Source organism: Canis lupus, chromosome 20, assembly GCF_048164855.1.
Source record: "Canis lupus baileyi chromosome 20, mCanLup2.hap1, whole genome shotgun sequence".
NCBI lineage: Eukaryota > Metazoa > Chordata > Mammalia > Carnivora > Canidae > Canis > Canis lupus.
The window spans coordinates 51,091,518-51,110,910 of NC_132857.1; the positions used below are offsets into that span (position 1 = coordinate 51,091,518).

At 42.3% G+C, this 19,393-nt stretch overlaps 1 protein-coding gene and 1 long non-coding RNA gene across 24 annotated transcripts in view; one reads left to right on the plus strand and one right to left on the minus strand.

The window, feature by feature from the left end:
* GTDC1 (glycosyltransferase like domain containing 1) overlaps window positions 1-19,393 on the minus strand; it is a 427,409-nt gene that overhangs the window by 30,232 nt on the left and 377,784 nt on the right. For 9 of the 22 annotated variants that reach the window (XR_012013267.1, XM_072789071.1, XM_072789074.1 and 6 more), the window contains 4 exons: window positions 17,132-17,202; window positions 16,335-16,426; window positions 9,080-9,265; window positions 5,154-6,558 (listed from right to left, as the gene is read on the minus strand). Coding sequence is in view for 17 of the 22 variants with exons in the window: in XM_072789071.1 (XP_072645172.1) it covers window positions 6,532-6,558; window positions 9,080-9,265; window positions 16,335-16,426; window positions 17,132-17,202 (376 nt within the window). In the remaining 5 variants the exon portion in view is untranslated. Of the gene's footprint in view, window positions 1-4,070; window positions 6,559-9,079; window positions 9,266-9,875; window positions 10,992-16,334; window positions 16,427-17,131; window positions 17,203-19,393 lie in introns of those variants that run through there. The other 13 variants (XM_072789086.1, XM_072789076.1, XM_072789083.1 and 10 more) reach the window with 4 other exon arrangements.
* LOC140611956 (uncharacterized) lies at window positions 1,063-10,932 on the plus strand. 2 transcript variants are annotated; one of them, XR_012013275.1, is made up of 2 exons: window positions 1,063-1,591; window positions 9,364-10,932. It is a non-coding gene; the product is annotated as an uncharacterized lncRNA (long non-coding RNA). The 2 variants fall into 2 exon arrangements; XR_012013276.1 differs by lacking the exon at window positions 1,063-1,591 and adding an exon at window positions 5,248-5,724.

A 19,393-nucleotide genomic window follows, 5' to 3' on the forward strand; every position in this document is an offset into this window, starting at 1 on the left:
TTCTGGAGCTAAGCAAAAAGTGACCCGCTTAACAGCCCCCATTAATTGGGGCTGTTACATGATTAATTTGAGAAAAACAGAAGAGACGGATTCCTTTACAACTCACAGTTGGATGCAACGCACTAAAAGTAATCCTGTAAATTACATTTTAAATCTTCAACATATTCCGAGCAGATAAAATAGTGGCATGATTGACCAAACTCCTTTTAAAAGTACACATATTACGATGCATCATAGTTATAAACAGATGGTATTTGGCCTCCTTCCTATTCTCAACATTTGGAATTTCTAAACTATGTGAATTAAACAATAATATTTTATAAACATACAAGGGATTTTGCTCACTGCTTTGTTAACATAGAAATTATACAATGCTGACATTTATTTAAATTTTAAAAAGTAAACAACAGTGTGCATTGAAATAAAGCAAACTAAAATCAACATAGAGAAGTATGTTCTGTGTGCATATTACCTACAGTGGCACTGGCCTTCCTAAGGAAAGACATAATAGGTTGGAGAACAAGTGGTAGCTGAGATGGGCCTAATCCTTTGTACTCCAAAGGCTCATTTAACACCTCTCTGTAAACAACGGATATTTATACCATAATTGGTTATTTGACCATCGGCGTTCATTTACTATGTAACCTGCTATTATGGAGTTAAAAGAAGTTCTCCTTCATTGGCTGTCAGCTTTCATGGTAGTGAAAGTGTCCTCGCAGCTTTAAAAACACTTGCACAAACAGGAATCGTTCTGACACTTGTACTCATAATGAGAAACATGATCATCATATCAATAAGCGTGTATCTTTTCTTGGGGGGGGGGCAGATTATTGCCAGAAAGAAAGGGAAATATATCAGATCTTAATGTCATTTCCTGAGATACTTTTCTAAAAAATTACAGCTTTAACCCTTTCGCTACATGTTGAAAGGGAGACCCATCTGCTGAGTCGATGTGCAAAATAGAAGGCACTTGGGTTTTCAAACACTGTTCCTGGATTTGCAAAGTTAGGCTGTGATGAATAAATAATGAATCAGATATTTCAATCAGTTTTATGATTTTTTTTCCAAGGCCCTGATTATCATTGTTTACAGACAGTGTGTTCTCCATGCACTTCCCAAGTGCTCGTGTTCAGCCTTCCAAGGGGAGGCTCCTGTAGGCCCACCTCGGGGACCTCGGTGCACCCCTGGGCTGCTTTTCTCACATTTTAACCAACCAACCCGCCCACCCGCCTCATATTTGCAAGCCTGCACCTCGAATAATATCTCCAGCAGCGGTGGGGGGGGGGGGGGATCCTGGGAGGCAGATGCCACGTCAGGTCACCAGCACCCCAGGTGAGGGGCTCCTGTCCTGGGGGCCGTTAGCGCGCGTGGTGTGTGGGGGGCACCAGGCAGGAAACACGCCGTCCCGCCTGGAATAGGCGAAGCCCGGGACGAGGGGCACTTCCCTCCCTTATGCACGTGAGTCTAATGTCTGCACCTGATCAACCCGAGTGATGCACCGTCCCAGGGCGGGGAGGCTCCCGAGAGGAGGGGAGGGCGGCCCTCGGAGCTCCACCGCCAGGTTTCTCAGAAACTTCATGCGAGTGAGCAGGTGAGCGCAGGCCAGCCGGGCTTGCGCCCCTTCTCCTGCTCACTCCGCTCCTGCCGTGTCCCCTCCCGGCTCCGCCTCCACCCCCAGGGGGGTCCCGGGAGGGGTGCGAGAGGCGGGGGCGCAGGGGGCGCAGGGGGAGCGGGCGGGGGCGCAGGGGGCGCAGGGGGCGGGGCGCAGGGGGAGCGGGCGGGGGATGCAGGGGGCGCAGGGGGAGCAAGCCGGGGAGCAGGGGGAGAGGGTGGGGGGCGCAGAGGGCGCAGGGGGCGCAGGGGGCGGGGGCGCAGGGGGAGAGGGCGGGGGGCGCAGGGGGCGCAGGGGCGGGGGCGCGGGGGCGCAAGGGGCGGGGGCGCACTCCGCGGCCGGCCGGCTCCCCCCTCGGGCTCTGGCTTCGGGTGACCTTCCCGTTCGCAAGGGGAGGGGGCGCGGCGATCAGTCCCCCTGTCTGGCTCCGGGCGTCCTCGCGGAGGACAGACGGGCCCCCCCTCCCCCGGGACGGCCCGGCCACCCGGGGAGGCCACTTGGGTGCCCGTCGGGGCGGGCAGGGGGGGAGCAGGGGCGCCAGCGGGGCAGCGCGGGAGTGCGAGCGCGCGGGGCGGGGCGGGGCGGGCGGGGCCGCGGGGGTGGGGGTGGGGGCGAGGGTGCGCGCGGGGGCTGGAGTAGGGGCGGGGGCGGGGGCGGGCGCTGGGCGGCGACCCGGTGACCTCCGCGTGGCCCTCGGGCCGGGTCGCTGGCGGGGCGCGGTGCGGGGCTCGGAGCCCGGGGCCGGGGCGGGCCGGGGCGGGCGGGGGGCGAGCGCAGGCCGGGCCGCGGCCCGACGGAGCGCGGGGAGCGAGCGGCGGGGCCCCGCAGCCCGGGACCGGCGTGCACCTGCCGTGTGGCAGCTGGCGGCTGCGGCCGAGGGGCGCTCGGAGCGCCGAGGGTGGGAACGGCCCCCCCATCTGTGCCAAGGGAAGGTGCAGGCGGCCGCGCCCCCGGGGCCTGGGGCCTGGGGCCTGGGGCCGGCTCGCAGCTGCACGCTCCAGGACAGGCGCTGCTGCCCAGCTCCTGGGGACCCCCCCCCCCCAGGACCATGATTACTCTGCTCCAGCACATCTTGCTTCCTCAAAACTCCATTGCTCATACTTTTTAAGTCTCAAAATTTGGTGCTTAGAGTGTTGCAATTCACGATCTCCACCGAAATCCTACGCTCGCGCGCACACAGACGCGCGCACACACACATTTTGTTTTTCAGTTTTGTGGATTCTTTTTTTTTTTTTTTTTCTCCTGGCCTGTTATCACAGCCTGGGAAATGCAGGGGAAGAGCCAAGCCGCCTGAAAGGCAGGGAACAAGGCAGCCAGCACCAGAGAGCACAGGTCCCCACCTTGGCCCTGCAGCTCCAGGGGAAAAAGGGGAGAGGTGTGTGGTTCCAGGACTTGGCTGTCAAGGAGCATCCCAGAACCGGCGGTGACCCCGCAACAGCCGGCCTTCTCCATCCATGGAGAAGTGTTGAGTCCAGCATCTACTCACAGCACAAAGCTCTAGTTCTGCGCCCCCCCCTTTCTGACCCTGCAGTTAGGTGACCTCTGGGGGCCACCCTGTCCCACCGCCAGGTCCTCTTCTGTGTTTCTTCCCTCCGGTTGTTGCGTTACCTTTAGACATGGACCTTCGCCTCCTTGTTGGGAATCTGTTTACTGATAGAATTGATGCAGCAGGTGGAAGGCAACAAGGCCACCTTGTTGGGTCATCTTACGCATCTTCCTCTCTGTAGAGGATCTTTTTCCATTTTTTTTTCATTCGTATTTTTCGCCAGGGTCATTCCCACCCCCCACCCCCCAGCATTCTACAATTCTTTTCAAAGTGTCTTTTCATGTGGTTCCAGAGAGGTGATTTGCCCACACCCCAAATAACGCTCTCTGCGCTCAAGCTCCAGAGCTGCATGTCAGTGATTCTCAAATAAATACCTGCTGATCCATACCTTCAGTTTAAATGATTCCTAATGTTATCAGCCCCTCAAATGCTTGAACCCAGAATTTTGGGGGACTGGTTGCCAGCCACAGGACAGTTACCCTCAGGGTGGGGACACGGTTAAGTTTCTGCCCTGGTCTCTTCAGTTGCAGAAAGCACAGAACCTTCCTTATTTCCCACCTTCCCCAGAAGTGGTAGTTAGTAGTTTAGCAGAGTCAAAAAAGGATAGAAATCACACTAGGTCCCAAGCCCATCTCCTCTTCTGGTACACGATTAGGAAAACTTTAAAAATCTCCTGCAAGCTTCTTCTAGGCCTCATGTGCTTTGGCTCTGCCCTCCCCACCTTTTGACTTTATCCTTCCAGTAAAATAAAGAAGGTGAAAGAGCATACACAGCCGGAGTTTCTCTTTCCTTATAGCTTCCCAGCATTTGAGAGAATCATCGTGTTTTAGGCCAGTTGTTTAGTTCATGTTTTTACCACCCACCAAAGAACAGCACAGGATTAAGTTTATATTAATAAATGATGTTCATGACTAGGTTTCTAAATGCCGAAGTTATGATTTATTTTTTTAAACGGGTGGAGAAAGGAGAGCCCCTAAGCCACTGAAAATCCTTGGCTTGACACATTTCAGGGGGCGTTTTGTCCTCTTGGTTTTTTTTTTTTTTTGTAGGTACCTCTAATTCTCCTTTGAGTGCTATCACAGTCAACTAAATAAATATTTTGTTGACTATTTACCTTTGTCCATAGCTTCAAACCCTGTGTTTATTTTAGTTGAATTTATTAAAAAAAGAAAAAAAACACCATTTCATGTTCCCCTTTCCTACTCTCTGTTTATAATTGTCCCTGTTTATCCCTCCACCCCATTAAGAGTTTCACAATAAAACCCTGCACCAAATAAATTAAAATCTGCAACTTCAGACACCCAAAGAAGAGGACGTTAATCCACTTAGTAAAATACCCAGACCTCCCCCTCTCAATTTCAGCTCTTGCTAATGTAACATTTAGTAATTGCAGCTGGCTCCTTCGGCTTTCCTCCCTCCCTTTCCTTCTGAATCACATTGGCCTTGTGTAACCTTCATTTCCTCTCCTGCCCCCCGCGTTTGTCCACGTACTTTTCTTTGACCATGTTTGTCTGTCTTTTGCTGCCTGGATTGGAAGCAGCCCATGGAGCTTTCTAAGAGCCTCATACTTTCTGATAAAATCCTGTTCTACCTCCCCATGCACTATTAATGCTTTGTACAGTTTTTATGTATCCTTCACTTAAGGAGTTACTGCTCTAGATTTTTCTGATTGATCATTAAGTTATGCTGGCTTTTGAGAGCTGCCTCCATGATCCTGAAGCAGAGGCTTTTTCCCTTGGCATGCGCTTTGCCTTTTCCTGGCAAGGACAGGCACCTCGGTGCGACTGTGATTCTTAACGTTACGATTCGAGGCTAATTGGTTCAGTTAGGCTTGTGCTATGAGCAGCCCCGGACTCACTGTTTCGGGCTCCGTGAGGTTGTCTGGTTGAAGGGTGTGTTGTAAGCACAAGATGTGATATACTGATATTGTACTTGATTATCAGTTTTCAAAAACAGCTGCATGCTTTGAGATCTGTGTAAGGAAATATCAGAAGATAATATACCATTGGTATTTATTACTCTATAATTAAGGATGTGTCAGTGTTTCCTTTGAAAAAAAACCCCTATTTTCAGAAATTCATATCTCAGGCATAAATTTCCCTATGAATTACAGTCTAATACCATATTAGAAGGATCTTCTTTTGCAGTTATCCCTCCCCTTCCTTTTCTTTCCGGGGAAATAAGTTTCAGGATGTAATTTCTGGGTTATCTATTTGGGATGAGAGGAAGCACTCCTTTGCTTCACAAGTAAAGGTGCTCCTGCGGCCCATGCACCTGCTCCCTCTGTCCTCGGCCCTTTGCAACCGGTGAGATCGTGGGGGCCGCACGAAGGGCCAGCCTTCGATGCGTGGAGGACCGTCACCGCCGTATGTCATCAAAGGCCACAGGGAAGGTTCGGCTGTCCGAAGGCTTGCACGTGCCACAGTCTGAGATTTTCAGTACCGGGAATGGATTCTTGTACATTCTTCCCCTTGTGGCCACTTGGAATACAAATGCGACCACGAGTGACACAAAACCAGTCTATGGACAGGTCCTGGCAACTGATTAATCCACATTCCCTCTGCTGGTAAGGGCAGCAGGAGGAGGAAAGAGGGGAAGAGGGTGGAGAGAGAGCTTTGCCTCTTCTCCTCCTTTAAGGGATGGTGGTCTCGACCAATTGGACTGACTTCTGCCCGAGGTTGTTCTAGACCTGCCTCTACTGGCACGGGAGCCACGGCAACTCGGCTTCTTGTTAGGGCCTCAGTCTCCCCACAGGCTTCAAAAACAAATGCTGACCAGGAGGGCCAGGAAAGTTACGGGTATAAGGGCAGCTGAGTGGAAAGACCACAGGGAGTGGCAGGCCCATGGTGGCTGTTGAGGCCTGTGCAATAATAGTAATAATCCAGACACTTAAAACATTGGCCTCACGGCATGGTCTCTCATGCCTCTTTTTAAGACCAGCCATGTGGGTCATGAAGCATCCCCCTGCTACCCTCCGCACTCCCTTGCCTAGGGGTCCAGCAGTCATGCTCACTGACCTTGGTGCTTCCTGAAAGACACACGGGTGACGGGGACATTATCTCCCATGGGAGGGAGGCTTATACAACAAGTCTCTGTTTCTACAACATAGTCTGGCTCCTAAGTGTGCCATTATAGGATCCCTTGGTTTTCTCATTGGGGAAATAATGGAAATATTAAATTTTTAAATATAAAGGATTTCAACTTCTTGGAGAAAGGTATCACACAAGCATTCCCAGAAGTGGCTTCCAGCACATCACCTTAGGTCCACTGTTTAAATGCAGTAATTGAGGAGAGTAAAACAAAGCCTCTTAGATCATCTCCCACGAATCATCAGTTCCTTCTATCCGTTTATGAGAAGAATTATGATCCTGTCTTAGGGTTGAAACTCATAACCATAGAGCTGCAAGAGAGAAGAGGGAATCATTTAGGTAATGATAATAGGAGGATCCCTGAAGACACTGACCCCAAATTCCACTGTAGCAAAACGGGCTGTAGGGTGAGCAAGGGTCCCACTCCCTGAAGTCATACGTACCTCCTATGCAGCTAGGGAATTCCAAAAACATGAGGGAAGAAGCTCTTTCTCATGGATTCCAAGGAAGGACAGAGTTGGGCAACTGACCCTGTCACTGAGGAAGAAAGGGAACGGGCACCAGTACGGGAGGCGGGGAGTGTGGTTAGGAGCTCAGACAGCTCTGTGCTGCACCACACAGCTTGAATTTTCCAGGATGTCAAGACTGGCTCATGTAACATCTCCCTTTATCTTCTTCTCATTATCTTTCAAAAGGGAGTTTACAGAACTATGGTTTTCCATGTTGAGTTTGTAACGTTATAGGAATTAATGAGAAGTGGTGGTCAGTAGCCCCAGGAAAAAGGGACCCAGGGATCATCAAGTCAGCCGTTTTCAAAGTATGATTTGTTTCAGGATTCAGGGTAAGTCCTGGGCTCCTGGTTGAGGGGAAAGTCTTCTCATGCAAAACTGGCAGTTAGGGCAGTTTCTCCAACCATCTGAAGGGAAATGGTTTTCTGACCAGATCAACAGTCTAGAGTCAAGGAATGTTAAGGAAGGCAAAGTAGGAAAACTAACCAAAGTATTTATAGCTCTTATCAGAAGACATATCCAATAATAACATGTAAGACATGTGAAAACTCAAAAAGTACAAATGGCCTTTGGGTAGGATGACCCCGCTCTAGAAATAAGCCAGCAGCCACTGCGAGAATGTGCCTCTCCCCGTTACGTGTCTATAATTTCTACTATCACTTCTCTGACTTAACATTTATTGTAAATTTGGTGTAAACCCCCATGGTTTTTGTTGTTGTTGTTATATCTTAATCACCAATATACATAGCTTTGAGCAGCATGTAGAATTATTTGCGTGTTTTTAGACTTTCCCAGTCATATTTTAATGAACAGCACTGAAGGGAGGGTCTGGTATATAGAAGCCATTAGTTGTCCCATATCTCAATTCAGATTTTAAAACGAAACCTGTCAGTGGTTTATAATATACCCTCTTCATTGTTAAGCATCAAGTCTGATACCAAAGACCACCCAATTCACCACTGAAACAGAAAGGCACTCAGGGCGATACCTGTCAATAGTCAATAGAAGAATGACACTCATAGGATATGTCAACATTAAGAGACAGCAAGGACTATCATTTGAAAACTGATTCTATCACCCGCAGAAAGTATCTTGAGACTTAACTGAAAATTTTATTGTGGCTCATAATATTTCTGGGTAGCAGATGCTTTCTCAAAAACAGATTTTACTTTTAAAAATATCAAATATAATTAACACCTTCAACATAAAATGAAATCTTTGCTTCCAGATGCATTTCAAGGTGTTGAAATGAATCTGTACAGCCCTCCACGGCTGCGAGTTTCCATCGGCTTACTGATTCTGCTGCCATCTTCATGTGGCGTGTCTACAGACTTGAGAGCCACAGCAGGGCATTGAAACCTAGCCGTATCTGAAGGCTGCTTATTAAATCACGAGCTTTTTTTTTGAGAAAGGTCTCCTGACCCATGCCCGATCAACACGGTTTACGTGAATAGATTAAGAGCTAGGTGCCCTGCTATTTATTACAGAAACACCTAGCCAGAAACACAGATTAGGTGAGTTCATGGCAAGCATTCTGGACACCGTACCAAGGTCTTGATAACGAGCAGACTTTTAAAACAATTAAAATTGAAATTGGCTTAGTGATTTATTTTAAAAGAATAAAATCAACAGAACTGACTGTTTAAAAAAAAAAAGAAAGAAAGATCAAAATCTTCAACCGCCATACTCAAAATAAGAAATAATGGGAGGGTTCGATCTCTTTATTCAAAGTAAGGGAAATAGGAATTAAAAAGTCAGCTTGTATTTGCAATTATCCTGTGACTTCAATGAAACATGGGTTAACTTAATAACATCCCATCCCACCGTATCATGGATTTGAGGAGCGCACGACGCACAGACACGCACACACTTCAGGTTTTCAAATGCTAAGAATTACACATTTACGGAGCTCTTTATTGTTTATGTGCACTAATACCCAGTCTGACAGCGCAGTTTTTAAGAAGGGACACCTTGAATGTAAATTTTTATTCTAGAAGGAATACAGCTAAAGGCAAAAGCTGACTTGAGTTCATGGGCATACGGGGAAAAAAACCTCCATACACAGGTAACTTTCAACCACGTCTTCTACAAAATGGGAGACCATTATTTTCAGGACAGTACAACCCAGTAAACTAAACACCGTTTCCTGGCTGTGAGATTATATTATTATTTTGAGAAGACATCACTGTGACATGGCATTCTTCTGACTGAGGCCAATTTACTGGTCTAGTTCATCTCATTCGATGATAAACCCTGGCCAAAGAGTCTAGGAACCTGTCAGGCATATTTACATCTTCACGTGTGCACTTCAAAAGGAGCTCACCTGAGAGATTCCGGGTTCCCCAGTCTCAGACTGGAAGGCACTTCTGAAATGATCCCTGAGCCCTTTGTTTTTTGGGTGAGGAGGTAATCTGTTCAGTGACTTCCCCACAACTGATAGGACTCGAAGCCAGTGCTGCGATGTCCCACCACGCGTTACGGATCTCACGCTGCTTGCGGAGAGGACTATCTGCAAAGATAGGGCTTGTTATTTCTGCTTCTTACTCTTCCTGCTTTTAAATTCCCAGGCCTGATGGATTCTGAATTCCTCCTTTCTTTGACCTGCAGGACTGCCTCTATCCTGAGGCCTCCATCTGGCTCCCTGACCTCGATCTGTTTCCTGCTGACGATTTTGCCGCCTGTCAAATGGGCCCCCACTGGACTTCTGAGTCATCGCCTGCTCTATCTCGGATGCCTGCTAGACCACTCAGTCCTTCTGGAAGCCAGAAGGCCGCGCTTGGCCCCTGTCTTCCCTCCTCTCCCTGGCTGTTCCCCACTCTCCGCAGTGTATAAAAGTTATTCCTTTCAAAAGCTAGGAAAGTTACAATTTACCTGTCAGTAAACAGAAGATGGTTTATCAACAGACTTTACCTTAATGACTACAAATGTTTACCTCCTGCTTTCCAGAATGCAAAGAAAATCTTGGAAATGTCATAATATCTTACAAACATTTGCAAAACAGATCCTCGTACATCCGGAAAAGAGACAATTGTATTCGCTGTCTCTGACACAAGGAGAGAGCGTTCGGTGAGAAACATACAGAGACATGTACACTCTTACACATAAATGAGATATGCTAATTAAAAATTGCAGTAGGCACTTTATTAAAAATTTATTTTACAATCTAGCTGTTCCAAAAACATCTTTATATCAACAAATACAGCAGCTTGACTATTGGAATCACAAGTGATTTATCTTGAAAAGATTATATTTGTAGCTGGATGCAAATACTTTTGAGGGAAACTATATCAAAATCATTGCTTTGGTAGAGGTATTTTGATTTCTCTGGGTTTTTTTATCCCCGGGGGCGGCGGGGGGCGGGGGGAGGAAAATAAATTAAAATAAAAAATTAAAGCAAGTATCTCAGTGTTCATTTTCTGGGCGAGGTGGCCCCACCGAGTGTGTTTCCCATGTTTGTCCGAATGACAGCTGTTTATCTCGCAACTTTAAATCCGTGAGATGCCAGTGAGACTCAGTGAGTCATGGGACTACCTGCCGGGTCCCTTATCAAGACCCTCACTTACAGCCCCCTGGTGCCGGAGCATCGTCCCTTCGCTGGGATGACCGTGCTCGAGCCCCCCGGCCCCCGCTCACGCCCCGGCCCAGCAAGGACACCAGGAGGCTCCACGACAACCTGGCAACCTGGGCAGAAACCCAGCCAAGCGCGAGCTTTTGAAGCTGCAGTTTGGCTGCCATCGCGTCGGCAGAAAGAAAGAATTCAGGCACCATGTCATCCAGTACAAAGGATAAAAACGGATTCAACCGGAAATTCAATGTGGCACCACATATGGGATACATGAGTGCGGTTATACAACAGGCCACATATTTTTTTTTTTTTGAACAGTCTCCTCCATGTGATGCCGAGGACATGTGTAACCATCATAACGTCTCTGGGAATCTGTATTTAATTTGAGTTGGGGTGGTGGCAGGGATGGGAGATCTGAAGCCGCCACAGGTTTGTGGCAGATGGCTCTGTGTCAGCTATGACAAGCAGCCAGGCTCAGCTTCCTCTGCAGATTTTCTTTTCTCTCTGATCAGGTAAATATGGGCACACTCTGGAAAGTTCTACAGATTCCGCCTTAGGCTGCAAGTTTGTGACTTAGCCCCATCTGTCACAAATCTTCCCTAGGTTCTGTTGTAAGCAGAGACCTGAATTTCCCATGTAGGGCTGCCCAGGAGAAAGGAGTCGTTTCGCCCTGCGAGGGGGAGGGAGAGAAGAGAAAGCAAGGAAGGAGCATTAACAACCCAAAGACTAAAGCATGCTCAAAATTCATATTGCAAATTTGCATAACTTACGTCAATTAGGTTTCAAAAAGCCACCAAGTAAATGGTTCTCGAGTTTCATCAACCCGGGAAATCCCAGTTTCTGATTGGTGTAAAGTGGAACTGTATTCTCCACCGTAGGGGAAGGCTCCCGATTTTTCGCAAATGGGTGCCTTCCACTGCACACATATTCCCTGGTTTATGTCATTGGGCGGCGGCTATTCCGAGTTTATCATCCAACTTTTCACTTTCATAAACACAAGATACACAACACTCTTAACCCATGTTTTGGCCGATGCGAATCTTACTTTTAAGTGGTTAAGGCACCAGAGAAATGCCTTTACTGTTACGTGTAGAAAGCACTTCGAGATTACCAACAGGTTTATATTTATTATTTCATTATAGCAGTACCTCGGGGGGGGGATGCTATTAAGAATTTGGGGGGGGGGAATTCCTCCGGGTTGACAGATGAATCATATAGAGAGGTTTAGAAGTTCACCTAGAGCCAGGCTGCAAATGAGTAGCAGAGGAGGACAAGACGCCAAAGCCTCTAACTTGGATGATCTTGATCATCCAAAATATATCCATTGTGCTAAAGGTTGTTTTGCTTTTGTTTTGCTTAGACAAATCAAAGGAAAACCAAACCAAATAAAATCACAGAAGGAAGTGAAGAAAGAGAGGGGGAGAAGACCAAGGAGGAGGGAGAGAGCGAGGGAGAGAGAGGTTGAGAAGCTGCCTTAAATTGTGCTGGTGCAGTTGAGAGATTTCTAGAAGTTCTAAAAAATGTCACAAGCTTTCAAGTTTTCGTTTTTAAGGAAAAAAGTCATGACGTTGGAGGGGTGTTAATACAAGTGAGCAACACCTTCTTGACATCTAGAGTATAAGCTCAAATTAAAAGGGGACTAAAAAGTGACCAGCCTCACGTAGGAAACAAAGTAGCTTGGCTGTGGTTCGGGGAGATAGAGCCTGATATAATTAAGACAACCACAAATGGCTTTTCTGGGCACTGGATCTGAACTGTAGGCTTAATCATTGTTTGGAATCATTTTGAGGCAGAACTCTGAAGATTCTTCTGTCCTCCAATTAAGAGCAGGTTATGAAGGTTTCTAGAATGTTGAGGAACTTGAAGAGGAGAGCAGAAAAAAAATCAGCACTTATCATCTGAAAAATCTTAAGAAACTACAGGTCTCTCAGAAGCACAAGAGCGAATGCATCTTTCTCTCTCTCTCTCTCTCTAACACAAAATATTGCTCGATTTGTAAATAAAAGTAAATGGAATAGGACGGGAATGAAGGTCTATCTCATTAGTCTGGGCGGTATTCACTTTATTCAAGTGCCCCATTTGTGCCCTGTGCTCTCTTCAGTGCTGGTAACAAGATCATGTCCATCATTTTTTTTTCTCTAAAACATTTTAACCAATAACAATGAGAAGTTTATAGAAACCTCAGGTACTCTCAAAAAGTTGTTGGGAATTCTGAGTAAGTAAATTCCCATAGTAAAAATGAAGCAAAAAGACAACTTCGTGGTGTTAGACTTACGTGGGCTGGAAAAGGGAAAAAGTACTGTTAGTGTAAGAAGTCATTCCGTGGCTAATTATTTTATGGTTACTTCTAGAATCGTGTGTTCAAGTTAGGTTTGGGAGTCGCAGAAAGCTCCCTGTCGTGGATGAAATGAAACCTTGTTTTGGATCTGTTGTGACAAGTATGTGGCCAGTGTGTCTGACCTACTCAGAAAGGGAAGTGTCTTGAAAGTACGAGAAAGCTGTAGTCAGTGACTAAACTTCGACGAAAACTTTTGAAAGAAATGGTTAGATTTTTTTAAATTAAGGAAAGGGTTTCTGATTTTTTTAAAATGATTAAGAAACATTTAATTTCTGCATGCACTGGATTTCTCTTACGAAAGATCTTAAAAAATGTGTGTGTGTGTGTGTGTGTGTGTGTGTGTGTGTGGGAGAGAGAGAGAGAGATGGAGAGAGAGAGAGAGAGAGAGAGAGAGAGGGAAAACATACTTGCATGCATGTGAGGAATTTAAACATTTCAAATGTGAAACCTTTTCAGGTGAGAAGTCACGGGCAACAGTGTTCTGTAGTAGAAGAGTCACTTTAAGAAAAAAAAAAAAAGTATCCAATTCTGTTTCTGCTTTTCAGTTACTAGCATTCTGTTTCCAATCCTGCTTCAAGTTATAGCCCCAAACTCTCACTCATATTGAAAGTATAATGTCTCATGTGAGAAGAAAGCCAAGTGTTAGTAGCCTTATTCTAGTCATTAAATTTCTAAGTGTGAATCCATATGAAAAATCCTATCCTAAAGTGAACCCTATGTGAAAAGCAGTTGAGATGATTTTAAAATGTAAACTTTTGACAAAAAAAGAGAGTAAGGTGTAAAAATGTAAAAGGAGCAAATTAAAGAATTCAGTGACATTCTATCCTTTTAGATCTTAGAAGCATATGTTTTATAAAAGCAAAACAGCACTGTCCAATGGAATAAGTCTAAAAAAAACCCCCAACATTCTCGTTAACAGTACACACAAAGGACTCTTCCATTGCATAAGAAAAGTGAGGAAAATACTGCTTTAGGGTGGGGGTGGGGGTTAGTTCTCTTGTATTTAGTGAAGGCAAATGTTACCTGAAAATGTGTATATTTATAAAACATAAGGTGGAAAAATATCATAGCTTATTATGCCTTATTTACAAAGTTTTAGAAAGCATTCTCTTTCTGTTTTGGCTCTAAATCCTATTACAATAACCATATTACAATAACCCTGTGGCCTTTCCTATGGTTGTCATCAGTTTCTCTGGACGAATGCTTCCTAAAGCTAGATTACTTATAATTTTTGGACTAATTCATTAATTTTAAGACTAATATTTAGATACAGTATCATCATGATCTATATATGAGGACACATCTGAGAGTCTGTAACAGATTTATAGAAAAAAAAAATCCACGGTAGAAAAATACATAAAACAGAATCATGCATATGAATTCTTATAAATGCTTATGCATAAAATTCTGATTTATAAAACTTTGAGATGGAGCACTTTAAGATGTACAGACCAAACATGTGTGAAAAGTAGTAGTATGAAATAACATTTAAGGCATAGGTTAGCTTTTAAGGGGTATGAGGCATAATTTGATACAGTGACAGCATCACCACTAAGCTGACATTGTTTCAGAGTTTCTCCAAAATAGTTTTTCTATTTATTTCTGTCAAATAAATAATTACAGCCATGTTATGAAGTAGCTGCATTAAAATATTTCAACCAGAGGTCTGTTTTCTTTTGTGACTCAAGGCAACTTGTTGCAGTAACTTCTGAAATGGTTAAAAACTTGTCCACGAACGCTAACAGAGATGAGGAGGCCTAACCTGAAGCAAAGTTAAAAACTGATAAATTTGGATAGTGGAAATATCATTATGAATACCTCACCAGTCCCACTGCAAGAAAAAAAAAAACATTTTCTTTCTTTCTTTCTTAGTTTCTTTCTTTCTTTCTTTCTTTCTTTCTTTCTTTCTTTCTTTCTTCTCTCTTTCTTTCTTTCTTCTTTCTTCTTTCTTTCTTCTTTCCTTTCTCTTTTCTTTCTTTCCTTTCTTTCTTTTCTTTTCTTTTCTTTCTTTCTTTCTTTCTTTCTTTCTTTCTTTCTTTCTTTCTTTCTTCTCTTTCCTTTCTTTCTTTTCTTTCTTTTTTTTGTATCTATACAAGATGATGGATGGTAATTAAGCTGATGTTGGTAACCAGTCCACAGTATGTGGACAAGTCATTATTCTGTACGTTGTAAGCTGACACAGTGCTGCCAGTTGTGTCTCAATAAAACTAAAAAACAAACCAAACTACCCCAAAAATTCACCAGGAGGGAAGAACAGAATCAGTGACTTGATGGTGAGCTCACTGACAAGATCCTTGTGTCATATACAGAAAATGAAGCCATTTGCATAGATACTTATTATTCTGTTTCTCTGATTTCCATCGTCTGCACCTTTCCATAGCCTGTCACGTGGAAAACGACTCGATTCACATTTTATACAAACCAGAGCACTAGTGAACTTCCCAAACGAGGAAATCTGGATGTAAAGCTTGGAAGACTGTTTTGTCTGTGAAGCTTCCCCTGTATACGGTACAATCGTATTGACTCAAGGACTAATACTGGAGCCCGGAACTGTTCAGTCAGCATTTTAAACTATTATGAGCTACCTTCTGAACCATTGCCAAGTTAATAGACAATGAAAGATAATGAGCTTGAAATTGGGTGTTAAATTGCATTTTTGGTTCTCTCCCATTTTCTTGAAGTTTAACTGTTTCCTGCAGAAACAAAGTCCTGTTTTGATGTATCGCTATGTAAATATGTATTTTAGGCCATGAAAAGGGAAAGGGGAGAAAAAAAGGCCAGCAAACTGTATTTCATGGAGGAAGGTTATACATTAACACAGGAAAATTAAAATATACTGGATTATAAAACTGCTAGATTGTAAACTGTACTGAATTTATGTAAAATGAAGACGCTACATTCAAAGAATATAACAAGGTATATTACTCATGGCCTAGAGCCACCTTCCAAAGTCGTAAAGCAGATTTATCCCAGTTCAATTACTTAGACTTTAAGCAGGGCCTCTTTGTGTTGTGATTTCAACAATGTAAAATTCTTGATTCAAACAAGGGAAAAAAAAGATAATGAATGAGGGGACTGCCTGATGATGCTATTTAAACTATTCTCCTCTTGCCTTTGCCATTCAGAGAGGAGACTGGCTGTCTCATTCCAAACAAACTGAGGATTTTTCGGTCATTTTATTAAACTGGACAAGGGAAGCATTTGATTCCTGAAGATCATCTTCAAAGTAGTTAAAAAATGAACACCAAACTTCACGGATGTCATTCACCTGAATTTTTGAGGCCTGAAGATTTCATTATGATGGGAAGAAAGGCTTATCCTCATTAGTATAATTGTGGAATCTTTCCTTTACTTCCTTTTAAACTAATGAGTTACATTAATCTAGGTTCATTTTTATAAGCCTCTTGGGGCTAAATGTAAAGGACAGTCATCTTAGAAAACAATAAATTAAAAAAAAAAGCATGTACCATGCATTAAGTGCACGTATTTCATAAGACCTAGGTTAATACAACTGGCATCCAGTTTAATTAATCCTTGTTAGTGTAACAACTAATATCCCTCCCTAGCATGTTTCCTTTAAACATTAGTATGTTAATTAAATGTTTTTTTTTTAAAGATTTTTCTTTGTACTTCAATATGGCATTTATACCACGTAAATCTCGCCTCAATATCTACCTTATAAAGATGTTTTCTTATAATATCTGGTCTCTTGCAGAAATTCTGGAGCCTTTTTGAAAGCTGTTCAGGTGTAGAATACAGATATTCAGCTGCAGGAAAAACAGATACATTTTTAATGAAACAAAAACCTCAAAGCACACACTCGATATTAGTCACTTTACTAATTAAAAATGCATATTGCTCTGTGCTGCCTCGTGTTTTACATTATTTAAGCATGATTTTATAAGGTTACCTCAGCTCACAAGGATGTTTAATGCTAAATAAGACTGTGTAGTTGTGCTGTTTAGACATCTCCTTTGGGTGATTAAAATACATTATTCTAATGTAACACAATGCATATGTGATATATTTAGTGATGAGAATTTTTTTCAAAGAACTGGTACTATAGCCGTATGTACCCTGTAACAACAGTTGCATATTATTAACTAGTCAATTGTTTAAATAATTTGGTGTGACTTCCAGTCCTTGATTTTTCTCTGTGTATATCATTAAAAAAAATCTGCAAGCAATTGCAGCAACACTGACCTGCTTATAAAAATCCATCATTATGGGATGTGTATGCTAACAATGAAGAATGCTATTTGAAAACTTGCTTTTTTGTTATCTTAAAAGAACAGATGGTAAATATAAGCTTACTCTAATGTATTAAAACACATAAAATTTTCCTTAACACTAACATGTTGACTTGCCAAATAAACAATTGCTCCTGCCTAAGTTTATTTTCAAACTTTCTAATTTAGCATGAATCATGTATTAAATCTCAACAAAGATGAAAAGTACATTAAAGCAGCTACCTGGAAATATTTCGGGATAAACCAAATCTTTGGGACAAAGTGGGTAACAACCACAATAGACAGCTTCCAGCCTAAAGGAATTTTAGAAAGAAGATAAAAAAAATATTAAAAAGACATTATTGCTATCATAGCCAGAAAGTGGTTTTGTTTGCTTAAGTTAACAGTATTGAGCCCTGAGTTAACTGGGACGAAAAACATGGTCGGCAGTACAAGCCTTACAGCCAGAGTTGCTCTTTTAAAAGATTTTATTGATCATATATGAATTTCATAGAACAGAACCAGCAGCATATGTTTTGTTCACTGAATTAATCAAAGCGCAGCTCTGCATTTTTTTTGTTGTTTTTAAAATACTGTTTAACACATTTTATAATCAGCAGATAAACACATGTAACAACATGGTAAAGTATGGACAGCTTTTCTTAATAATGCTACAAAGCCCCAGAATGTTCATTTTTCAAAAATGTTTAAATAAAATAGCAAATACTTAACTTTAACATTCTAGTCGCAGAAATGATCGAGGCACTTTTAAAAGCATCAGAAAAAAATTTACAATCTGTTGTGATGGGGCATTCTCATTTTAAGCTCATGCTTCAAAATAATTTGTGTTTTTGCAGAATGCAAAACTATTCCAACCCTTTTACTGAAAATTCTCATGAAGGTTACCTTAATGAACATTTCGCTTTCTTCCCAAAAATTCAGCTTATTTTCCACTTTATCAGCCAAAAATACTTTTATTATTAAACAAATAATAAACAAGAAAGTTTCACTTTGCGAGAGGATTTCCCCAAGGGACACCTATGGGAAGTTTGTTTGTTTGTTTGTTTTCATGTCATAGTAGTAAGGGTTAAGCATTGGGAAGGAATTGCATCTGGAAGGTTGTTAGCCCTGCATAATGGCTATTGATCTGACATATAATAAACCTTAAAGATACCACTGTAATTTCTGTTGGCTAGAAATTACACAGTGAAATTCAAAGCACTCCTTAAAATATGTTTATTTTATGAGAAACTTTGAATTGCATCCAAAATGTTGACCAAAGGCGGAATTTTATTTTGAACTGCAGATTTTTTTCAACCCAAGAATAATTTGAAGTTATGTCAATGTTTACCTTGTTTGTTTACAGTGACAAAGCACATGCAATTTAAGCTGTTTTTAAGTGGGTGATGTTTTCCCTATTTTATTATGTTGACTGAAATTAGTTTAAATGAAAAGTATTTACTTTGAGCTGCAAACTTTGGAAAAATACTGAGTTCAAAGTTTTGCTTGAGAACTGATAGAAGTTATACAAGATAACACAGTGAAAAGGCACGGGATCTAGTTACCAATTATTAATCTCAAAATCTAAACTAATCTCGAAATCTCAACATCTAATAAATACCTAATATTTTTTTCCTCCGCATACATAGGGTATGCATAGAAATTCTTATCCCAAGCACAGCTATAAACTGCACTGTGACCGCATTATAAAACATTCACTAAAGTTCTGAGCACATAAACCAGTGATATTCTTTATGAACTAAAAGAAAATACGCACTTTTCTGAAGACACTCAGTTTTAAAATGCTGTGCCAATCGAAAAGTAAATACATATGAACATGCTCTTATAATTACATAAAATCAAAAGAGTGAAGTCACAGACATTTCAGAAAAGTGCACATGTTATCTGCTTTTTAATAATGGATTTGAATTAGAGTGTTCTGTTCCCCGAAAGAAAACTGCAGGCCAAGTTACATTTTGAGTCATCGTATGAGCATGTACCATGCCACTTCCAAAACACCTCTGCTAATTAAAATACAGTAAGATAGGAATGGCATTATTTGATTTAGGAAGAAGAAAATGACAAATTTTGGATTTTGACTTTTATTTGCAAATTATCTTATTTGTGGTTATATTTCTAATTCATCAAGGAAAAAAAAAAAAAGCCAGCCACCACTTTTGGTATAATTTTGACTTGTTAAATACTAAGCCTTATTATACAGATTATTTAGATCAGAACTATGTTTTAAAATACATTAAATAGGCCATAATATTTTTAAAGAAATTTATAAAACTCACTGCCATAAGTTTCTCATGTTTTGCTATTTTGAAGAAAATGATCATCTCATGACAATAATACAGTTATTCACCATTTCAATTCTTATGCACTACCAGTTAAATAATAAATAGGGTTCCAATTGATCTATTGTTAAAATGACTAGCAAATGACCTTTTTATTCCAATTAACAAATCATCTGCTAAATCTATGAATCTTAATATTCAGATC